Here is a 23,879-nt window from a genome sequence, read left to right as displayed (position 1 = left end):
AGCGGCCTCGGCCCCCGCAGAGCTCTTGCAACCGGGGCGCACCCTAACATCGGCTTCTGGGCGTGAATTGGGGGTGGGGAGCAGATGATACTGCAACGCGTGCGAATTGGCCTCTGCCTGCAGGAAGCACAGTTGTAAAGGAAAGAGTCATAAATGTACATTTTAATCAGTCTTTAATCAGTCTTTAATCAGTCTGTGCGAGCCAGAGCCCAGGAACCCCCCACCCCTGTGACCCTTTTCAAACCTTCCCTATCGCCCCCTCCCTGCTGGAGGTAACCTCTGTCCTCACTTTGGGGGATAATCATTCCTTTTCTTTTCTTTGCAGTTAGCTACCTGTAACTCACTTAATATATTCTAATTTTATTTAAAAACGGAATATAGGGAACTTCCCTGGTGGCGCAGTGGTGAAGAATCCGCCTGCCAATGCAGGGGACGCGGGTTCGATCCCTGGTCCGGGAAGATCCCATATGCCGCGGAGCAACTAAGCCCGTGTGCCACAACTACTGAGCCTGTGTTCTAGAGCCCGCCAGCCACAACTACTGAAGCTCACGCACTCTAGGGCCTGCGTGCTGCAACTACTGAAGCCTGCGTGCCTAAAGCCCAGCTCTGTGACAAGACAAGCCACTGCAATGAGAAGCCCGCGCACCGCAACGAAGAGTAGCCCCCGCTCTCCGCAACTAGAGAAAGCCCATGTGCAGCACCGAAGACCCAACGTAGACAAAAAAAACAAACAAAAAAACCTGAATACAATCTCATTCTGAAAACCAAAAGCATAACAGAAAATGTTAAAATCCCATTTGAGTCCCTTCTGCTTTCCCAGTCCTGGTCCCCTCACCAAAGGTAGCTGTCATTAATTAGTTACCCCCCAGACCTTTTCCTCTGCATTTGTCAATACCTGTGCACCCACAGAAAATACATAGTAGTTTTGGTATGTGTTTTACATAAGTGATATTAAGTTGTATAAATCATTCTACAACTTGCCTTTTCATTCAGCAGTGTCTTGGAGAACTTTCCATGTCCTTTATCCATAGATCAGTTCCATTATCTTTCATGATCCCATCCCATTCCTGAGTATGACTATGCTACAGTTTATCTAGCCACTGTCCTATTGGTGGCATCTGATTTTCTCTACCTCAAACCTTGATGTGATAAACACTTTGTGAACTTTTTGAACTTGTGCATGGTGGTATTATATTTAAGATTAATGAAAATAAGGTCCTACAGTATAGCACAGGGAACTATTTTTTTAAAAAGATTAATGAAGTTCCTATCAGCCCATGTCACTGCCCCCATTTCACAGATGAGGAGCATGAGGCTCAGAGAGGTGAAGTCACTTGCCCAGGGTCACACAGCAAGTGAATGGATGAACCAGTTTCCAAACTCTCAGATGTTTGACTCCCAGATCAGTGCTTATATGCACCCATACAGATATCACTGTCTGCCGGGGCAGATGTCCTCATTCAACTGGGCCTATATGCAGACCAGTGCTGGGCTCCACTCCACAAAAATGAATCAAACCCCACCTTGCCCTCCAGCCCTGCCCTGTGGGGGCAGCCTCACTGGGAAGGAATTTCAATGCAGTATGATTAGTGCTAATCCCAGGATGCTGCCTGAGCTGTGGGAAGACTGAGGCCATTACTGTTAATTGGGCCTCCGGCGGAGCCAGAAAAGACTTCCAGAGAGGGGAGATTTGAGCAGAGGCAGTAGCGGTGAGTACAGTAGAGGTGGCAAACACAGGAAGCATGGAGGATGGGCACGTAGGGGAACCCAAGTTGTTGAACAGAGGAAGAAGGTGAGCTCTGGGGGCAATATGCCTGTGGAGGTTGGCAGAGGCCCACATCCACTTGAGCCTGGAAAGCCAGCCTTGGATTTCATTCTGTGGGCTGTGGGAGCCTGGAAGGATCTATTCATTCAACAAATAGGATTTGGAAATTCCCTGGTGGTCCAGTGCTTAGGGCTTTGCGCTTCCACTGCAGGGGGCCTGGGTTCAATCCCTGGCCAGGGAACTGAGATCCTGCATGCTGTGAAGCCAAAAGTAAATCAATAAATACACAGTTTTTAAAAACACACAAATAGGATTCAAGCACCTAGTCTGTGCCAGGCATTATTTCAGAAGGGAATCCCACAGGAAACAAGACAAGAAAGGACTGCTTTCAGAGGGCTTACAGTTCAGAGCGGGACACAGACAGTAAAGCAAGTCGACAGTAGCCGAGTTCCAGAGACAGCGACGAGGAAAGTAAAACTGGCTATTGGCGTGGAGAGTGGCTCAGGGAGGGCCTCTCAGAGGACGCAGCCTTTGAACTAAGTCCTGAAGGATCAGAGGAAAGGGACGAGCTAGGGAACAGTGTTCTAGGGCAGGAGTCAGCAAGGTCAAGGGCCCCAGGATGGGGGCAGACTTGGCCTTCTCCAGTGTGGCTGGCGCGCTGTGCTCTGGTAGGGAGAGGTGACGTCCTGCAGGGGCCTGGAGGCCGTGGTGAGGGGGCTGGGCTTTCCTGGAGGCTGCAGGGAAGTTACTGGAGGGCTTCTGGACCACGGTGAGGGCTCTTGAATTTCAGCCTTTGGACAGCTCCTTGCGCTGGGAGGACAGAAGTGGCTGTGAGCCTGCAGAGGCGGTGCTGGGCGAGTGGGAGATCTGGGCTGGAGTCGAGGGTGCGGCCTGGGGGTGGGTGGCGGCTCCTGCGCCGAGGGGCAGAGCCTCATCAGGGGAGTCCCAGGGCCAGCCACCTTCTTCTTTGGCTTCTTCGGATGCCCTGGTGGGTTTGTGGTGATGAGGCCAAAGACCCTGTTCTCCGACAGCCTGCGGTCTGAGACGCGTACAGGCCAAGGTGGGGAGCACAGGCTTTGGGGTCAGGGAGACTCTGGGTCTGCCTCCGTCTAGCTGTGTGGCCGTGGCCTTTAGTGGATCCAGCAGTCCGTCCTGTGTTCGTTTCTTTCAAGCCCCAGAATGTTAGCGCTGGAAGGAGTCTTCAAGTTCTCCTCCAAGCCCACCTCCCACTTTCAGATACGGAAACTGAGACCCAGACAGTGCAGAGGGCTGGCCCTAGGTCACCAAGTGGCCTGTTTCTGTGTGGGGACCTGGTTGGTCTTCTCACTTTTACCTTCTTTGAGCCGTACCGTGCTGCTTCTTGATTTCTTCTCGCTTGAGGTGAATTCCTGCGATCGCTGGTGGGTCTGGGAAACTGGTGGTGGGCAGGAGATGCGTGAGGAGTGTTTCTGTCAATGTGAATTTATTCAGATCTGTTAGCTTCCTGGTCCACAGACCCTGCTGATCTCCGCCCCACCCCCACCCCAGCACTGACCTAAGTATCTTCCCTTACTCTGCTCCCGTGTTCCTGCTGTCCAACAGTGATGGCCTGAGCGCCCACCCAGACACCTCACTCAGCTGCCCGCCTGCAGATTCACTAAAGTTCTCCAGACTCTCCCTTGAATTTGTACGCTCATCTGCATCCTCATGGCCCCATTCTCTCTTGTTTTCTGGACCACTGTCCCAGCCTCCCCTCTGGCCCTCCTGCCTCCAACTTCTTCCCACCAGCCTGGTCTCACACCAGTCCCCGGTGGATCTCCCTTACACAGACTGTCTGCTGAAAATCCTTCCACCTACAACATCAAATCCAGCCTCAAGTCGGATGGATAGCACCCTTCCTGGATCTTTCTCACCCAAGCTTGAGCCCTCCCAATCTTTCTATGGCAGGAAAGGCCCTTCTATGTCTTGGGCTTCACCTTTGACTAGAGTTTTTCGGATGTTTACTGAGCCAGTGATGGAATCTCAGAAAACTTTCATCAACTCCAGTCTTCCCCTCGGACTGTAAGCTCCTTGAGGGCAGGTGTGTGTCAGATCCAGCTCATCTCTAGGTCCTCAGCCCCCAGCCCACGGCTTGGCAATAAGGGACACGTAGGAAATGTTTGAATTGAAAGAACTAGGGAAGCGTTGGCCCACCTTCAGCCAGGAGCTGGTGGATCAGGGGTCCAGCACTTGCTGAATACGAAGAACAGGCTGAGGGCTGTGGGGGTTGGGCTGCGGGCAGATTCCGGTGTTCCCGAGTGAGCAGGGAGTGGCTGCCAGCTGACCACTGGAGGATGCGGCGCACGCAGAGCTCTAAGCAGACCCGTGGCAGAGTGGAGAACGAGCGAGCTGTGGGGAGGACAGGGCGGGGTTTGAATCCTGACTGCACCACTCACGTGGGACAAGTGACTTCAACTCTTTGAGCTCTAATTTTTTTTTTTTTTTTTGCGGTACGCGGGCCTCTCACTGTTGTGGCCTCTCCCGTTGCGGAGCACAGGCTCCGGACGCGCAGGCTCAGCGGTCATGGCTCACGGGCCCAGCCGCTCTGCGGCATGTGGGATCTTCCCGGACCGGGGCACGAACCCGTGTCCCCTGCATCGGCAGGCGGACCCTCCACCACTGCGCCACCGGGGAGGCCCTGAGCTCTAATTTGTCAGTGGAAGGGGAATAATAACAGACCGTACTTCCTCGGGTCGTCGTGAGGATTAGATATAACTTAGTGGCCCAACTAGCACAGAATAGATAGTTATGCTGCTGCTTTTGATGATGACGGTGACGATGGAGAAGAAGAAACATTTTAAGTCCCTGGATGCTGGGTGCTCCTAAGCAGAACATCGGGTGGTTATAGCTTGGTCTTGACTTAGGGCCACTGGAGAAGCAGTTCTGAGGGCAGGGCTGAGGATGAAGCAGGGGTGTAAACAGGAAATGAAGGCTCAAGCCCAGAAATGAGGAAGAGGCGGACAGGCAGTGCCAGGGCAGGCCAGGCCGGGTTTGATTCCATAGTATCAGAGGCCTGTTGGAGGGTTGCATGGCCCTGCTGTAGGACCAACCAGATATATTTTCATCTGTGTGTCTGTCTGCCACCCCTCATCCTGCTTTCCTATGTGTTTGGGTCCCTAAGCCTTTCCCCGACCCCCCTACTCCCTAGAGGCTGCCCTCACCTGAGCTCTGCTGAAGGCTGAATGCTAAGATGCAAAGGGAGGTTGATGTCGATGAATTTTAGGTTCAAGTTCATCTTCTGGCCCAGTTGGCGACTCACAGGCAACCCAGTCTCCTTACCTCCTGCCAAGCTGGGGGTCTGAGGGGCCTCTCTGAGCTCCCACGTGTTACAGCCCTGCAGATGAGGCAGCACTTTGGGGAAACGCTACTTGTGTCCCCACGCAGAGCGAGGATGCAGCCGGGGGCTGAGTGGAGACGCCGCCAGACACCGCCGGATGCAGAAAGAGGCTGGGGAACCAAGCCACAGAGAGGGTCCCCAGGGGCGGCCGAGAGGAAGAGGCCATGGCTGGGGGCCCTGAGGGGTGAAGAATCCAACTCTGCTGTCCCCGGTGGGCTGGCTGCTCCCCCCCCACAACTCCCCGCCGGGCCCCCAGGGGACCTCGCTCTAATAATGTATTTGATCGACTCGCTGGCCGCGTACAAGCGATTATTGTCTTGTCGGGAGTCAAACGTATCGATCCGGTGAGAAATATGAGCGGAGCAATGGGGCCCGTGTGTCAGTTACCAGCCCCGCTGGCCCTGGGGAGCCCCCTACGTCTCCTTTAATTACCGCCCAGCCCTGAGCCCAGCCTGGCCTCCCCTGTGCTGCCTCCCTCCCAGGCTCCCTGCACCCCTAGTGGCCCCCGCTACTCCCCAGCTCCCAGGCCCTACCTGCCTTGCTCAGCATGGCCTGAGGCTTCTTCTCCAGCTGAGAGGCCACCATCTCTCCTGCCCAGGCCTCCCCGTTCCTGGCTGCCAGGCCCTACCCGCCCAGTGTGGCTCAGACTCTGCCCCTCTGTCCTCTCTTGGGCAGGTGGAAGTCTCAGGCCCATCCTTCTTCAAGATGCCCTGACTCCAGCTCAGGGACTCAGTTCTGGTCTGCCACAGGCAATAATAGTGGAGCCAGCATGGGAGGCAAGAGGGGTGGGGTGATTTCATCCCACGGGGAAGCGTGTAAGGCTCTGCCACTCAGCTGCAGACCTGGGAGGACGGCTCCGGAAATGGGTGGTGCTTCTCTCCCCGCTTCGGGTTATGTCCCAGAGCTCGCTCCTGACGTGGATGATGTTGACCATGTCTAGGGTGGAGCATGGGGGTGTTTTGGTGGGGTTTTTCTCCACCCACACCCCGCTATAATGTCCTTATTACCCTCATTTCCAAGTCCCCCAAAACATAAATCCTAAATCAAAACTGAGCTTACTGGGCAATGCAACTTCAAGACAAGGCCCCCAGTACCACTGCCACCAGACTGCTTCCAAGGAGACCCTCCGGTATAAAAACCCTGCATCTGAGAGAGCGAGAGAGAGAGTGGGAAAGAGGTGGGCCAGGAGGCAGGAGGTCTGAGTTGCAGCCCAGCTGATGCTGTATGGTCTCTGGATCTCCTCAGTGAAATGGCCTTTACAGTGTGGAATCTTGTGGAGTGTAGCTAGAGGGGGAACTGCCCCCTCTGTGTGCAGATGTGAGAACCGCAGTCATTCCCCCCGTGGAGTCGGTCTGCCTGCCTGGGCATCTCTGGGTGCACAGGGCCCGTGTACAGGCAGAAAGGCACTCACGAAGGTCTGCCTGTGTGTTATATCGTGCGTGAGTGTGCGTGGGTGTGAATGTGGGCACACATGGCCAGGAGGTATGCCTGGGCATACTTGGGAAGATGTGTCCTTGTGCCCGTGTGTCCGCGTGACGGAGCACAGGAGGGGGATCTGTACACGGGAGCGTTGGTGTTAGGGCCTGTGCGCAGAGGAGTGTTTCCGTGTGTCTGGATGTGCACACGTATGTGTGAAGTGCAGGGGTCCATGTGTAGAAATACTTGAGCGTGTGTATGAGAGTCCAGGCGTCCGTGCGCGCGCGCGTGGTTTGGGGGTCCCTTAGCGTGGGGCGCAGCGAGTCCTGCAGGGACCGCAGCGGGCAGGTGGGTTGTTTGGAGGCTCCAGGCGGCCCTGCAGCCTCGGACCGGGCGCGGGGAGGAGGAAGAGGGCAGCGGGCTCGGCCGCGCCTTTGTCTGCGCCGTCGTGGGCCGGGAGTCCGGCGCCTTTGTGTGACCCTCGCAGGTGTGCGCGCGGGGGCGGGGAAGGGGACTGGGAGCGGCGGGAGGGGCTCCCTCCTCCGCAACCGGCCCCGCCCTCTGGCCCATTGGCTGGGCGCTGCCGGCCTCTGGCGGGCGCGGAGGGAACAGCTGGTCCGGGAGCGCCGCAGCGCGAAGGGCCAGCCAGCAGCCCCGGGACCGCGTACTTCCCTCCGCCCCAGCCACCTACGGCGCCCGCATTTGCCCCCTGGCAAACCTCTTGCTGCTCCAGGGCAAGGCCAGGACCTGCCGCCGGTCCTACCACTGTCCACGGGTACCGATTCTCCCAGTGGTGGCCCCGGACGCCTCACCTGCGGGCAGATGCACGGTTGGGTTCCCGACTCCCCACAGCCTGCGGAAACCTATCGCGAACGCCTCCTGCTGCCCTGCTTCTTGGCTTCAGCGTTTCTTGGCTCTGGGCCCTTGGGGAGGCCACCTCACTTCTCTGGTCCTCAGTCTTTTTGTCTGTAAAATGGGGCAAACAGTGAGCGCCTCCAGAGATGATGCTTGTTAAATGCGAGGTGCAGGGGGCCTAGCATTGGGAAAGCCCCCCTCCCCCCACCCCAAACTCCTAGCCAGTGTTTTAGTGGTGTTGTTACGGATCCATCTTCTCTCCCAGACCCACATGCCCTGTTCCAGATGTGCTGGTAAGGTGGAGGCGGCACAAGGGCTAGGGGCACCTTCTGGGGGCACAGCTGTAGGAGTCAGCTCTTCCAGCCTGCTCGCACTCTACGCCACTACCCGCACTTCCCCAACACACACGCATGATTTGGGGTCCGCTGCCTGCTGGGGTGGGCCTTCGGGCACGGGTATTTTCCCTTCCGAAGGGGGCGGGCCCTGTGGTTTCCTCCCTGGGTGACTTCCGGCGGAGAGGGCTTGGCCCCCAGAGAGGGCGGGGAGATGGCACAGTCGTCCCCCCAGCCCTGCGGGGCAGGCAGCATGGTTCACTCCAGCATGGGGGCTCCAGGTAAGGGGCCCCAGCACTGGCAGCACCGTGGGGCTCGTCCTGCCGGCCGGTTGCGGGCCCGCCCTGCCCCTCCTCTTCAGCTGTCTCCTTTGCCCTTTGACTCTGTACCTCAGCAGCTGCCCCCTCTTCCCATCCTGGGTTCCCACCTCCAGCTTCTCTTTCCCCTCCCCTTTCACATCAGCACGGGGCGGGGCGGGTGGGGGGGCGCCGGGGGGCTTCCGACCTCTTCTCGCCTTCTCTGCTGCCCTGTTCTGAGGGGTCTGGGGGAGGGGATGGAGCCAGGCGTTGGTAGCAAGCTCCTATACAGAGGGCCGGTGGGTGGGCGACATGAGTGATCCTGGGGAGGGGACTGCACAGGGGCTGGAAGGCTGAGTTGCTGGACCTTTGAGTGTGTGCGTCTGTATCTGTGCGTGTGCGCGGTAGTTCCGAGTCTTCTGTGTGCGACTGTCAGGTGTCCCGTGTGTGAGGGGCTCTTGTGTGTGGCATTTTGGGGGTAGCCTTGGCAATGCTCCCTTGGTTCACTCCCTCACTTCGTTCGCCTGAGATGTCCCCTCCTCGGGGTGGCTTCCCTGCCTGCCCCGTCTAAACTGGCAACCAATCCCGCCATTCTGAGTCCCTTCACCCTGCTTTATCTCTTCTTCATGGCACTCATCACTGCCTGAAAATTTATTACATGTTTGTGTGCTCATGAACTGCTTCATCCACCAAGTGTCAGTCGACTGAGTGAACACCGTGCGCCGAGCACCGTACAAAGCGATTTGTATTTGTTGGCTCATTTGACATAATGTGTCCATCTCTGTGTGATGATAGTTATTTCTCCGCGGTGCTGATGGGAGAGTTAAGTGAGGTAATAGGTAAATGCTTACCACGGGGCCTGGGACTGGGCAAGCGTCCATACTTCAGGGTGGTTTTGTTTGCGGCCCTCTAGGTCTGACTGTGGGGATGTGTGGGATGTGTCCCATTTGTGGGTGTCTGTGGGAATGCTTGGTTTGGTGCATGTCTGTGTGCATCCGTGTATGCGGGCATCCCTGTGATCTGTCATCGACATGTATTTATTGAGCAGTTCTGTGCTGGATGTTGAAAATAGAGCTGAAAAAAGCAGCTTCAGGTGTGTCCTCCTGGAGTCCCCAGTCCAGGGGAGGGAGACAGACCTGTCACCAGACAGGGAAGGAGGCATAGGCTGAGGGGTCACGGCTGGGACAGGGGAGGCACAGGGGACTGGGGGAGCCCAGGAGACTTGCCCAGTTCAGCCGATAGGCTATCAGGGAGGGCTTCCTGGGAGAGGGCATGTGTGGTCTGAGATTTGAAGGATGAGTGGGTATGAGTAAGGCAAGGGAGGCAAGGAGGGCTGTGAGATGGAAGGAAGGCCACTTGCCAGATGCTGTGATTATTTACTGAGGTGATATGTGCAGCTGTGGATGTGTGTGTGTGTGTGTGTGTGTGCGTGTGCATGTACAGTGTAGACACAGGGACCCAGGGCGTCTGTACACGCATGCCGTCTCTTCCCTGTCTGGGGTTGAATGGGGGCTTTGTACGTGTTGGGCGCTGGGTTAAACCCTTTACTTGGGATTTCTCACAGAATTGCCCTGCCTGTGAGGCCTGCCCTGGGTTCCGTGGCATGGACATGAATTAATACATGTGTGACCTTGGGCAGATCACTGCTTGGTCTTGGGCTCTACATCTGTGACCTGAGTTCAGGGGTCCACCTTGGCCAACTCCCAGGAGGAGGTGACTCTGGGAGTGTGAGTACATGCATGTCTGTGTGTGTGTCTATCTGAGTTACCTGTGTGTGTGTGTGTGTGCGCGCGTGCGTGTGTATGCACATCTCTATCTGTCTCTATGTCTGAGTGACTGTGTGTGTGTGTGTGTGTGTGTATGTGCACGTGCGTACACATCTGTGTCTATCTGTATGTCTGGGTATGTGTGTGTGTGTGTGTGAGAGTGTGCGTGTACATCTTGCGTGTGTCTATCTGAGTGACCTGGGTGTCTGTGTGTGTATGCACATCTGTGTCTATCTGTGTGTCTGGGGGTGACTTGGTGTGTGAGTGTGTGTAAGTGCAGGTGTGCCCACACACGTCTGGGTGTGTGTTTTGCATATCTGCCTGTGTCGTTGTGTCTGGGCTTGTGTCTTCATCTGCAAACATTCCTGTCTGGGATCTGCGCACACCTGTCCCCGTGTGCGTTCGCGTGGTCTCCGTCCGTGTCCGGGGCCCTGCCTGGCTGTGGCTTCAGTGTCTGTGGCGGCTTTTGTCAGCGCAGCTGTAGGGCCACCTCTCTTGTTGTGTCTGCTGCCTGTATCTCCATCCGTCCCCCTTGACACTCAGAAGTGTTCAATCCCTGGAGGCCGCCTGGGGACAGCTGCGGGGTGTGAGGGTGTGAAATGCGACTCCTGGGGAGGCTGGGCTGGGCCAGTGGGCGAGCAGAGGTTCCCAGCAGTGCAGACCCTGCCCACAGGGGCTCCCAGGCCACAGCCTTGATTAAAGCAGTCTTTGTAGACAGGGGACCCAGGGGACAGGCCAAGCGGGGCCAGGAGGGGTGAGGGGAAGCCCTTGGGCCCTCTATATTTAGCCCCATTTTCGGTAAGTGCTAACGAGAAGCTGGCCCAAGTCTGCTAAAACCGGCTGGGGGAAATGCAGAGGAGAAGTGAAAGTCCGGGGAGGGAGGGGCGAGGAAGGGCGGAGGGGACCCAGCGTCCCAGGCCTGGGGCAGTCGGGCAAGTGAGTGTGAGCCCGGGGCGTGGCCGCCCCTGGTGGGTCTGACCCAAGGATGGTGGAGTTTGAGGGGCCCGGTCGGGCTCTGCATTGCTTTTGCTTGCCTTGTTCCTCCAAAAAGTGGCACGCTGCCTGCGATGGGAGAAGGGAGGGGTGACCCGAAGCAACCAGCCAAACTTTCCTTGCGAGTGAACGAGGCTTTGAGGGGGGTCTTCCGAAGGCGCCAGGGGGCTGTAGCAAATTAGAATCACCTGGAAGGGGCTTAAAAGTTTCTGACGCCTACGTCTCTGTCCCAATGAAATCAGAGTGTCGGGGGAGGGATTAGGCATCAGTGTTTCTCTAGAGTCAAAAGAGAGAGAGAGAGATTGAGAGAGAGAGAGAGAACCCTGCCTGGGCCAAGGCTGAGACAGCCTCAGCAGGCCCCTTGCCAGGGTCGCCGCGCCCTCGCCCTCGAGAGTCCCCATTAAGACCTCACTTAGCTTTGGGTCGTGGTGGAAATGGAGTTCCCTCTTCATTGCTGGTGGGGATGATTTGATGAGACCCTTTTCTTGGGTTGGGCTCTGATGGAGGAGGAGAGGGCAACAAAAGAGGCCTGGGCGAAGGACAGCTCTGGCCATGCTGTTGGCCCAGCTGAGCGCTGCAGGGGTGCGCGGGCTGTGTGGGAGCTGGGACTAGTGTGGGGCAGGATCCATGAGAATAAGGGAAATGGAGTGGTGGAAATTTCCCCTCAAACCACTTTTTCCTCTGCAGCCAGTATCCCTGCAGAGGGGATGTTACCTTAAATGTTTAGGTTGGAACTGCTTGGGGACGAGGCTGAGGGTCGAAGTGTCAGGTGACAGCAAGGAGAGGAGACTCTTTCATGCTTTTGTTCGTTCCAAAGACACAGTCCCAGACTGTGCAGCCTGGGCCCTAAGGAGACCACAGTCTGGGGTGGGGGTCACTGTCCAGGCTGTCAGTGTGTGTTAGGGGACAGGGTGACCCCAGACGAGAGAGGCACTGACCGCCTGGGCAGTCAGGGAGGACATCACAGAGGAGGTGACGTGGAGCTGGCGCCTTAAAGAGGAGCAGGAATTTGCTAGTCAAGAAGGAGAGGGTTGCCCCAGGTGGAAGAATAGCAGAGGCGAAGGCTTGGAGGAGGGAGAGCAGGGCCACCCTTGTTCATTCAACCCACATGTCCCGTTGGGGACCCCAGATGAGTCAGAGCTGCCCCTGAGGGGTTTCTAGCCTGAAGGAGGAGACATTCTGGGGCCCAGATGGCTACAGCCTTTAGGACAGTGACAGGGGAGATGGAGCCAGGGTGGAGGGAACAGGGGAGAGACCCTCTGCCTGAAGTCATCAGGGGTGGTGACTTCATGGAGGACAGAGCCTGTGCCGGGCCCTGAAGGATGAGTAGGAGATCTCCAGGCAGATAGAGTGGGGAACAGCGTTCCAGGCAGAGGGACCAGCCCATGCCACGGCCTCGGGAAACATTTGTTAAATGGCAGACAGACAGCAGGACAGAGGCAGGAACAAGTAAGAGACAGAGAGAGCTGCAGGGAAGGACGGACGCTCAGCAAACATAACCTGTTCTCTGAGCTGGGTGATGCCGGGGACCCAGCGCTGAGTCAGACCAGGCCTGCCCACTGGGCTGGTGGGAAAGGACAGGGACGCAGGTGACCACAGCCCTGCGGGCTCGGGGCTAGGACGGCGAGAAGGCACGACCAAGGGAGGCTACATTAGTTTGCTAGGGCTGCCATAACAAAGTACCCCAGACTGGATGGCTTAAACAACAGAAATTTATTTTCTCAAAATTCTGGAAGCTAGAAGTCCAAGGTCAAGGTGTCAGCAGGGTTGGTTTCTTCTGAGACCTCTCTCCTTGGCTTGAGATGGCCGTCAGCTCCCTGTGTCTTCACACGGTCTTCCCTTTGGGCATGTCCCTGTCTCAATCTCGTCTCAATCTCCTCTTCTTATAAGGACCCCAGTCATATTGGATCAGAGCCCACCCTAAGGGCCCTAAGGGTCTCATTTTAAGTTCATTACCTCTTTAAAGATCCTATCTCCAAAGACAGTCACATTCTGAGGTACTGAGGGTTAGGACTTCAACATAGGAATGTTGGGGGACACAGCTCAGCACATAAGAGAGGCTGAGAATGAGCATGGACTCTCTGGGGTGGAGGTGAGGTCAGAGGCCACCCTGGTCTGTGATCAGGAGGGACGTTCGCTAGCTAGGTGGGGAGTAAAGAACCTGAAGGTCTGGACTCCCCGTCAAGCAGAGGGAGATGCCTGGCGTGGCTGAAGAGAAAGTTGCGTAAGTGGCAAGAGATGGGCAGCAGAGGGTGACAAGGGTCACACCCTAAAGGCCAGGATGAGGAGCCTGGGCTTTTCTTAGGAGATGGGGAGCCATGATAGGGTTCAGGGCCAGGCGGGGAGCTCCCGTGGCAATGTGGACACTGGCTGGAGAGGGGGGCCGGGGAGGGGGCTGGGGCCGGGCTTTCAGGGATGCTGGGAGGGGTGGGATTTAGGGCCACGTCAGGATTTGTGGTTGCCTGGAGCAGGGCCAAGGTCTGGGAGATGTAGAACCAGGATCAGGCAGGACTCCCACGTCTGATGCACCAGAGTCAGGAGGGGGCCTCATCCCCTGGCTCTCTCAGCATCCTTAGCCACTTGCTGCCGCCTTCCCAGTGCCCAGAAACAGGGCCTGAGCTCCTGTAGCATCTGGGCACCTGCACCCCAACCCTCATAAGCTCATGCCTTAATAGGACTATATGCTGGCTTACTATTTTTATTGTTATTAGCTTAAAATTGTATTTATTTATTTGGTTGCACCGGGTCTTAGTTGCAGCAGGCAGGCTCCTTAGTTGAGGCTGGCTGGCTCCTTCGTTGTAGCACGTGGGCTCCTTTAGTTGCAGCTCAAGGGCTCCTTAGCTGCGGCTTGCCGGCTCCTTAGTTGAAGCACATGGGTTCCTTTAGTTGCAGCTCAAGGGCTCCATAGTTGTGGCTCGCAGCCTCCTTAGTTGTGGTTCACAGGCTCCTTAGTTGTGGCATGAGTGTGGGATCTAGTACCCTGGCCAGGGATCGAACTCGGGCCCCCTGCATTGGGAACGTGGAGTCTTAACCACTGCGCCACCAGGGAAGTCCCAACTCAAACTTTTTTTCTTTTTTTGTGAAAACATACCATACATAAAGTGCTCAAATTTTAAGCGTACAGCTTGATGAATTTTTACATATGGGCAGACCCACATAACCACCAAACAGAACATTTCCAACCCCTTGCAGGCTTTCTCACATGCTCTCCCGGTTAGCACCCCCCAAAAGGTGCCCACTAATCTGACCTTAATCATCTGATGTCATCCTGCCTGTTTCTGAGTTTCACATAATTGGAGTCCTCCTGTCTGTCCACTTTTGTGTCTCACGTCTTTACCCCGGCATCATGTTTGCGAGATTCAGTGTGTGTGATGCAGGAGTTGGTTCTTTTCCCCGGCTGTGGAGTACTTCGTTGTATGGACGTACCGGTGTTGTTGACCCATTCCCGTTAATGGGCCCTTGAGCTATTTCCGGGGGGCGGGGGGGGGAGCGGTTATGAAAGCGCAGCTGGGAACACGTGTGCCGGGGGTGGTGATGGTGGGCAGGACGCTCCTTTCTCTTGGATGGGTGCCCGGGAGTGGATGTGCCGGGCCACAGGGAAGGGGCGCCGCTCGGCTTTCCTGAATCGTGCTTGTATTGATTTCCACTCCCACCAGCAGTGTGTGACCTGTCTTTTTAATCGGGAATTTTAAATCCGAGTGGCGTTCCGTGTCGAGTAATTGCAAAATTTCTGGACTTTTTTTTTTTCAGTTGGTGACGCTGTCCCAGCTCTCTCTCTAGCTGGCCTTCTTTGAATATCTTGGATGCAGGCACACTAGAGTTGGATAGCTCCTTTGATGGGGTGGGGTCTTGGTGGGGATTTGGAGTGAGCTGTAGGGGAGACTTTAGGGTCAGAGTCAGGGTCAGGAGTAAGGTCTGAGGCCGAGTTGGGAGTTGAGGTCAGATGAAGGACTCGGGTCGTCTGGACAGGAGTTGGGAATCAGGGTGGGCAAAGAGGATTCAGAACGGGTCGGGCAGAAACCCAGATTTGTGCGGGGGTCTAGGACCAGGAAGGGCTGGGTTCAAGTCGGAGTCAGGGTAAGCTTGGGTTGGGGTGACCGTGAGAGATGAGGTGGTGAACGTCATGACGGGCCCATCAGAGACCGCAGCGATACTGATCAGAAGTGGGAGCCCTGGGGCCTCCCTGGTGGCGCAGTGGTTGGGAGTCCGCCTGCCGATGCAGGGGACGCGGGTTCGTGCCCCGGTCCGGGAGGATCCCACATGCCGCGGAGCGGCTGGGCCCGTGAGCCATGGCCGCTGAGCCTGTGTGTCCGGAGCCTGTGCTCCACAACGGGAGTGGTCACAACAGTGAGAGGCCCACGTACCGCAAAAAAAAAAAAAAAAGAAGTGGGAGCCCTGGAGTCACAAAGACCCAGGTCCGATCAGGGTGCCTCTGCTGCCCCACTGTGTTCTTGGGGAGGTGCCATTCCCCCTGGAGCCTCAGTTTCCTCCTCTGTAAAATGGGGGTAATCTTAGCACCAACTGCCGGCATGAGCTCTGAATCATACTTGGCGCTGTGCTTGGCCCTGGTAACACTCACCTTCCCGTGACCAGCATCAGGGAGCTGTGAGGACGGGGGTTTGTCTCCATTGCTTTGTGTCCCCTGCTTGCCACTCCCCTCGGCCACCTTCTTTCATTTCCTCTGCCCGCGGAACTATAGGGTGGGATTGCGTCTGTAGGGGCAGGGACTGTAGGTTGGATTGAGGTGTGCAGCTGCAATTCAAGGCTGAAGTCCCAGGTAAGGTCTAAGATTAGGTTTGAGGACAAGGTCGGGGCAGAAGCGGATGGGGTCGGGGTCACAAAGATCAGAGTGGGGCCACCTGTGTGCTGAGTACCTGAAGGGGAGGCCGGTGGGAGTGGGATATGGACAGGAAAGTGGTGGGCCGGGGAGGGGGCCAGAGGGCGGCTGAATCACAGCCGGAGATCTGACAACTCGTTCCTTTGGGGATGCTGCAGTCCCCTCACACCTCCCAGGCCCTACTCAGAGTGGAAAACATGCCTCACCGAAACCTGGTGAGGCAGGATGGGCGCCTGGGCGGCAGCCTGAGAGGAAGCCTAGGGCTGACTCGCTGCTCTGGAGTGTCACCAGCCTCCCCCTGGGCGGCCAGAGCTTTGTCAGGACCAACGGCCAACCTCTACCCTCCCACCCTGCCCCAGGGTCTCACGGGGGCTCGGGGGCTGACCCTCCCTGTGCCACCTCCTGGAGGGGTGAAGGGGATCCCCAGGGCCCGAAGGCCCCTCACCTGTCCTGCCGGAGGAGAGCAGAGGCTCAGAGCAGAGGGCATGTCTCCCGGAAAGAGACACTTGCAAGGCAGCAGGGGGTGTGGGAGTATTTGGGGAGAGGCTGGGGTGGTGCCGGAGGAGGGGCCCCAGAGCTCTTCAGGCTTCTGCACCCTCACCCCACTTGCATCCCTCCTCTGTCCCCAGAAATAAGAATGTCTAAGCCCTTGGAGGCCGAGAAGCAAGGTCTGGACTCCCCGTCAGAGCACACAGGTGAGTGGGGAAGGGGGCAGGGAGGGCAGAGGTCACCACGGGCGGAGGGCAGGTGCGCCGGGGGAGTTTTGGGGGTGGCTCGTGACAACTCACTCTGTCCCTCTCCTTGCAGACACGGAAAGAAATGGACCAGACACTAACCATCAGGTCAGGAGGGATGGATGTGAAGGAGGGTGGGGAGGGGGAGGGGGGAGAAGGGAGCAGAGGGGAGCTCTGTGGGGGAGGGCAGGGTGTCAGAAGCTGCTTCATCTCACTGTTCCCATCTCCCACCCCAACTCACTCTTTGCAGAACCCCCAGAATAAGACCTCCCCGTTCTCTGTGTCCCCGACTGGCCCCAGCACCAAGGTAAGCACCTGTCAGGGCAGCCAGGGCAGGGGGAGAGGTGTCCTGCGATGGGCCGGGTTTGGCATTTGGGAGAGGGTCGCAGATGCCTGCCGAGGGCCCAGGGCCTGGTACCTCAGTGACGGGACACCTCCCGCCGCCCCTTCTCACCCTCGGGCTCCCGCCCCAGGCCTGTGACTCACCAGGGCTCCTTCCCCTTCCCTGGGGGAGTGGGGGTGGCCAGGGAAATCCCCCCCAGAGCCCCAGGGCGATGAACAACAGGAAGCTGAGGGCCCCGCCCCCATCCCAACGTCCCTGACCGAACAGGGGCCGGCCCCGCCCCCCATCCCCCCCAGTACACACTCAGGGGCCAGCGGAGGACTGGGGAGTGGGGAGGGGAGGGCAGGCCCAGTGAGGATGCTGGAGGAGAGGACGATGGGGAGGCCGGAAGTGACCACGTAGAGCAAATGCCAGATCCAGATGGGGCCCTGCTCCTGGGCACTGCTGGGCTGCCTGGGGTGTCTGGGGCCCAGGTCTCCACCCTCCAGTCTGGCGGGGGCAGCCGGCAGGTCCAGAGGCCTGAAGATGGCGCAGAGGGCAGGGACGGAGGAGGGGGCACGGGCAGGACTCCTGACCCTGACCAAAGGTGGCAGAAGGATGGGGCGGGGGCACCAGGAACTGCTCTGTGACCATGGGAGAATCACTCCCCCACTCTGGGCTTCTCGGTTTCCTCTTCTCTAACATGGGAAATGGGGGTGGGGGTGGAGAGGGGAGTCTCTGAGGTCCCTTCCGTGGCTGGTGTGCCTTGATCTACTTGGTGGGCAGGTGTCTTGTTCTGAGGGCGCTGGACGGGACCTGGGGAGAAGGGCTCTGACTCTGACCGTCTTCCCTCTGATCTCAGGCTGGGCTCTGGCCATAGCCCTTGGAGCCGAGGGCATCCATCACCCACACCCCCAGCACCAGCCCTCCCTGCGCTGAATCTTTGCAGCCTCTCCTTGCTCCACAGCAGCCCTGCTTCTCCCCTAGGAGACTAGTGGGGCCCAAGGAAGAAAGGGTTCTCGCTCCCCTTCCCCAGCCTGGGCCTGCTTCCCGGGGAAAGCCTGAGGCAGAGCGCGCAGCAGCGGCCTCTGACTCTGGGTCTCCATCCGCAGCTGGTCACCCACCGCTCCTGGCCTTTGCTGTTCCACCTCACTGCAGCTCTTCTGTGTCAGTCTTTCCCTAATTGCAGTGATTCATGTGCTTCCATCATGATTTCAGACAAATGCACACACCACCGCGTTCAATTATTTACATCATAGTTTTGTTAAATTGGCTCAATTAAAAAAAAAATTTTATTATGGAAAGTGTGAAGCAGATACAAAAGTAGAAGGAAGACCATAGCGAAAACAAACCTCCAGGTACCTGTCAATCGGCCTCAACAATTATCAACTCATGAGCTGTCTTGCTTTTTCAGCAGCTGAAATAAAACGTTTTTTTAAATGGAAATTTCATGAATGGAAAACCAGAATCACTTGCCATGGAAATAAATACAATGATTATTAAAATGTACCCAGAGACTCTTGCCTACTGTCGGGTATAAGCCTGAGACCGGTTCTCTGTTTGTTAAAAGGGGCGATTAGCCAGGGCTGGAAGGTGTTAGAGACGTCCTAGAACCTAATGGAGGCTTAAAGGAGAGAGAAGGAAAGAGCCATGAGAAGGATAGTGTTCTCATCATGGCACGCAATGTTGGTTTTTTTTTTTTTTTTTTTTTTTGCGGTACACGGGCCTCTCACTGTTGTGGCCTCTCCCGTTGCGGAGCACAGGCTCCGGATGCGCAGGCTCAGCAGCCATGGCTCACGGGCCCAGCCGCTCCGCGGCATGTGGGATCCTCCCGGACCGGGGCACGAACCCGTGTCCCCTGCATCGGCAGGCGGACTCTCAACCACTGCGCCACCAGGGAAGCCCACAATGTTGGTTTTTTAAAAACTTTTAATTAAAATATGACATACACTTAGATCCTCAGTGTCCAGCTCTGTGGATTTTCACAAATTGGACACCTGTGTCACCAGCACCAGATCAAGAAACATAACATGATCAGACTTCCAGAAAGCCCTTCATTTCCCCTCCAGGGCAGCCACTGCTCTGACTTCTAGTATCTACTGTTGTTTCACGCTGCATCCCTGTACGCCTTAGACTTTCTGACACTTGTATCCCGTCCCTTGGGGCATGCCACTCACCCTCTGTTATTTGGCCCTTTCCCAGGCCTCTATCTGTCTGTCTCAGTCTGTATTGCAAATGCCACGCTCGCTTCTGCCAAGTCACTGTGTTGCCTTACACAAGATGCTTTCCCTCTCTGGATCTCCTTTTGCAAAACACTGTTGGGACACTGGGCTGAAGGATGATCCCTCATGTCCCCTCTGGGCCTGAGAGTGTGCGACTCATCAAGCCACACCTCCCACCCCATGTGTCTTTCACCAGCAGACCTCTCAGGCATAGGCCACCATTGTCTGGCATTTTCAGGTAGGAGAGGAAGAAGGCTGGGACCCCTCTAAGCTGGTCTGTCCTACGTGGTGGACGCGAGATGCATCTGTATCCTCCACAGAGAGAGGAGGAGGGGCTCAGCGGACTCTGGGGTGGAGGCTGAGAGCTGGCAGCACCTGGGCCACATCTGGCCTGCAGACATCCTTTGCTGTCCTGCAGCATTTTTGCTTTGGTTTTTTTGCCGGCAGAAGCAGGGTGGGGCTGGGCATGCCTCCCCTTCCGGCAGGCGGGCGTACTCTTTTCAGCCCACTCCGTCCACACTTGCCCAAATCACCCATTCGTGCTGTCTGCCTGCTCCTTAGGCTTTGAATTCATGACCCATATTCTAAGGCGGTGATTTTTATTTCATACCCTAATCCTCTTTCTTCCAATAAAGTCTTACTCCACGGGACAGATAAGAGGTGCACCTCTGGCTGAAGCAGATGAGGGGTGTGGCACACAGGACCCCCTTCTTTGATGTCCCGGGACCCCTACTGGCATCCTTTCCCATTTTAAAAGATGGCGAACTGACCCCCAGGAGGGTACAAGCGCTCTCCAAGGGTGACCCCCTCCTGTCGGGAGTTCGGGTGCAGAGGGTGTGTTAGCCTTTTCTGACTGGTGCGGAAACTGAGGCCAGAAAGGTGGCCCGAGGTCCCCGCGGGCCACTGCAGGCCCGGCCTCCGCACCCCAGTCTTCTCCCTTGGCGGCGCGGGGCTGCCGTTGCCACACACGTGCCCTCTCTTTGGTTCACAGGTGGGCATTCTCTCTGGCCTCCACTTAACATTCTGGGGTCCCGGACCCTGCCTCTCTCCCCCCCAGATCAAGGCTGAAGACCCCAGCAGTGACTCAGCCCCAGCGGCACCCCTGCCCCCCCAGCCGGTTCAGCCGCATCTGCCCCAGGCCCAACTCATGTTGACGGGCAGCCAGCTAGCCGGGGTAAGTACCTGGGGTGCACGGGGGCAGGGACAGGCCAGCCCCCTCCCGTCTGTTACAGGACTGGTGGCCACGGCCACGGCCACTCTCTCAACGCCTGCCTCTCGCCCTCCTCTGTCCTCCTGGAAGACCTGCCCCCTAACCCGCTTGGCTCAGGCGCTAACCCCTGTCTGCTTTCTCTGCTCCCCCCACGCCCCTCCTCCGGCCCCTGCCGCCCCGCCCCCGCCCCGCCCCGCCCACAGCTCACGGCGCTGATGCCAGCCCAGCAGCAGCTCCTCCTGCAGCAAGCGCAGGCCCAGCTCCTGGCCGCCGCGGCCGCCGCCGCCTCCTCCTCCTCCTCCTCCTCTTCCTCCTCCTCCTCGACCTCGCAGCCCCCAGCCTCCTCCGGGGGAGGCGACCTGCCGCCACCACAGCCTGCCAGCCAGCCCCCCGGGACCCCACAGCTCACCCTGTCCCAACCCATCCAGCTCACAGCACAGGTAAGGGCAGCCCCGGGGAGCACACGCCCTCCAGCGGAGGCCCCGCGGAAGCCGAGCCGGTGCAGGGGGCTGGCCGGTCCACGTGGACCGTTCTGACCACAGCGCTGGGCCAGGCGGTCCCCAGCAACCCCGGGAAGCCTCGGGAGATGCTGCCACCCATCTCTCAGAGGGGTAAAGCGAGGCTCAGGGGGAGGACACCCTCCACGCGATGGGCGCGCCTGACTCTCTGCTTTCTGTGCATCTCGCTGAGGGTCCGCCGCCACCTGGAGGCTGACACATTATCCTCAGTTTACAGCAGAGGAAACCAGGGGTCACCTCCATGCACAGGACCTGTGTGGCTACAAAAGAAAGGCTGAGAATCAGAATCGGTGCCCCACATCGAGTGCCCTGGCTCATCCAGTGAGACGCTCTTTCAGAAAGGGGCCTGTGGTCTGTGAGTTAGGAAACACTGCATTCTCTCTCCCCATTCTGGAGACTTCTGGTCTGCGTGCAATCATGCATGAGTGGCTGTATTAGCTTCCAGGGCTGCCATAACAAAGTATCACAAACTGGGTGGCTCAAACAACAGAAATGTATCATCTCAGACCAGAAGTCCAAAATCAAGGTGTCAGCAGAGCTGGGGTCTCTCTCAAGGCCCTACGGGAGAATCCCTCTTTGCCTCTTCACGCTTCTGGTGGTGCAGGAAACCGTTGGCTTTCTCGTAGATGGATGACTCCCGTCTCTGCCTCTGCCGTCATGTGGCCATCTTTTCTCTGAGTGTGTCTGTCTCTGTGTCCAAATTTCCCCTCTTATCAGGACACCAGTCATTGGATTAGGGTCCACCCTAATGACCGCCTTTTAACTTGATTACATCCGCAAAGACCTCGTTTCCAAACAAGGTCATATTTATAGGCACCAGGGGTTAGAACTCCTACCATTTCTTTCTTTTTTTTTTTTTAATGGCCGCACCTTGCGGCATGTGGGATCTTAGCTCCCCGACAAGGGATCGAACCCGTGCCCCCTGCAGTGGAAGCATGGAGTCTTAGCCGCTGGACCACCAGGGAAGTCCCCTACCATATCTTTTTAGGGGACACAATTCAACCATGATATTGGCCAACAGACTTCCCATAAGGATGGTTGGCGGGAGCAGAGTAGAGGCTGGGCAGGCCTCCTCTTCCGACAGCCTGCTTTTTCCAGCCCACCCCTTCCTTCCTTCCACCCCTGCCATGTCACCCATTTGTGCTGTTAACCTGGTTTCCATAGAGCGTTTGAGTCTGTGGCCCGTGTTCCAGCGCAGTGAAGGGCCTGGCAAGTCCTAGAGCGAGGGATTGGCCTATGCTGTCTACACCAGGGAGCTGTCCAGCACCCGCGAGGCTGTTCCCTTGGTGGCGGTCGGCCTTCGATGGGCCCGTTCCACTGCTGACCAGCACTCCCATTTGGGGCTGTCCTTAACACTGAGTGCGTCTCTGTCTCCTTAGAGCTTCCTGCCGCTGGGCCTGGCTCTGCAGAAACGCAGAGCAATCTGGCCTCGCTGCTTTGCAGTGACTCTTCCAAACAGATCCTCCCAATGCCTGGCTTGCCACCGTTGCCATAGGTAGTCTGTTGGGTGCTGCCTTTGTACCAGGCACTATGCTAACGTGACCTCCCTGAATCCACAAATCCTCATCCTGGCCAAGGCGCCGGTGGGGGGTGGGGGGAGGAGCGGGCGTGCCGGGGAGGCAAAGTGACTTGCCTGCCCCAGGTCACACCGTGAACTCAAGTGGCAGAGCCAGCCTGGAAGCCAGGCCTGGGAGTCCAGGGCTCTAACCACGTGATCTGGGGCTGCTGCCTCTAACTGGCACCCCTCCCACCCCGGCCACCAGAGACCCCAGCAGCCGGTGATCTGTTTGCTTTGTAGCACACACGGCGCTTCACTGAGCAAGGTGGAGGCTCAGGGCTCCTCCAGTCTTGGTGTTCCTGCGCCTATTCTCCTTTCTACCTGGAAGTCAGCCCCCTCCCTTTACCTGGAGAGCTCCTCTCCATCCTTTAAGCCCCAGCTTGGGAGCCTGCACCTCCAGGAAGTCTTCCATGACTTCCCTCCCTCCAGCTGCTTTGATTTCCTGCCTCCTGTCTCCTCTGGGGGCCCCCAGCCCATTGCCTCTCCTTCTGCCACAGCCCTGATCACCCAGGGAGGGAGGAGGGACGGGGCAGCCTAGCGCAGACCCAGCCAGGCCCTCAGCCCCTGTGACCAGCAGGCACTCCTGTTCATACACCCCCCAGAACCACCTCTTCCGGACCCCCTACGGCCACCAGCAGCAGCAGGCCGACCCTCTGCCACCTGTAACCTGCCCAGGCCCTGATTCTCAAGGTCCCCTCGAATCCCTCCTGCCCAGCCCTTTTCTCTCTTTCCTCCTGCCCCAGCTTCCCTCAGCTCTGATCTCCATCTGTCTCCTGCAAGTACAAAGCTGGGCTGAAGTTGTTTTCTGGGAGTTCTGTCACCCTGTGATCTCACTTCCCCAACAGACCAATGTTTATCCCGTACAGCCCATGAGCCGGTCACCATACCGTGCCCAAGCCGGGGTGGGGACCACCGTCCTTCTGCCCTCGCTGCCCGCTGCAGCCACAGCCGGCCTCGGCCCTGGGCTTGACCCTCTCCCCAGCCTGTGTCGCGTGCCTGCCAGTGCAACTGCCTGTGCCTGCCCAGCTCTGTCCTGCCCTCGTTTCGCAGACACTTCCCGCCTCCTGGGTCAGGCCCTGGTGGGAAGCAGGCATGACTCAGACCCAGCCTTGTCCCCAGAGGGGCTCCCTGTCTTGTAGGGAAACAGACACACCAATGAGCCACTAAGAAATGCTTTACTTGAAAAATATTCAGAAAGTCAAAAAGCATCCATAACCCTATCACTTTAAAATTACATAAAGTACGAAGGGAAAGTCCCCCTTCTGTCCTTCTATTGCCAACTTCCAAAGGAATGCCGGTCAGTTTGGCAGGAACCTTCCCTGCATTTCCCTAGCCTGTACAGAAGGGACAGTTATAATACAATTTTACCACTGACTTTTTTTTTTTTTTTTTTTTTGGCTGCGCCTCTTGCCTTGTGGGATCGTAGTTCCCTGACCAGGGATCGAACCCGGGCCCTCGGCAGTGAAAGCACAGAGTCCTAACCACTGGACCACCAGGGAAGTCCCTATAATACAGGTTTACAATTTGTGTGTCCAGCACTCAACTCAGCATGATGCTTTCTACCGAGGGGGCCACACAGACGTTTACTGAAGCAATGAGGGATGTTTTGCTGCAGCTTTTCAATCAAGGGTAGGGAAGACATCTCTCCAGGGGAGTAAATTCAGAATGCCTGGGGTAGGGTAGGCATTGACTGAACATTT

General features: G+C 57.2%; 1 protein-coding gene across 13 annotated transcripts in view; it reads left to right on the top strand.

Moving 5' to 3' along the window:
- The window catches only part of LOC132596377 (POU domain, class 2, transcription factor 2), a 75,527-nt gene that overhangs the window by 34,286 nt on the left and 17,362 nt on the right, over nt 1–23,879 (top strand). For 4 of the 13 annotated variants that reach the window (XM_060293404.1, XM_060293402.1, XM_060293403.1 and 1 more), the window contains 5 exons: nt 16,245–16,310; nt 16,423–16,457; nt 16,600–16,656; nt 19,951–20,067; nt 20,307–20,543. In XM_060293404.1, the coding sequence (XP_060149387.1) occupies nt 16,245–16,310; nt 16,423–16,457; nt 16,600–16,656; nt 19,951–20,067; nt 20,307–20,543 (512 nt within the window). Of the gene's footprint in view, nt 1–7,937; nt 8,005–16,244; nt 16,311–16,422; nt 16,458–16,599; nt 16,657–19,950; nt 20,068–20,306; nt 20,544–23,879 lie in introns of those variants that run through there. The other 9 variants (XM_070044824.1, XM_070044828.1, XM_070044827.1 and 6 more) reach the window with 4 other exon arrangements.

The sequence above is a fragment of the Globicephala melas genome, unplaced genomic scaffold (assembly GCF_963455315.2).
Source record: "Globicephala melas unplaced genomic scaffold, mGloMel1.2 SCAFFOLD_642, whole genome shotgun sequence".
Lineage (NCBI taxonomy): Eukaryota > Metazoa > Chordata > Mammalia > Artiodactyla > Delphinidae > Globicephala > Globicephala melas.
Note: the sequence above shows the minus strand (reverse complement) of the source record. Positions and strands in the feature narration are given on the sequence as shown.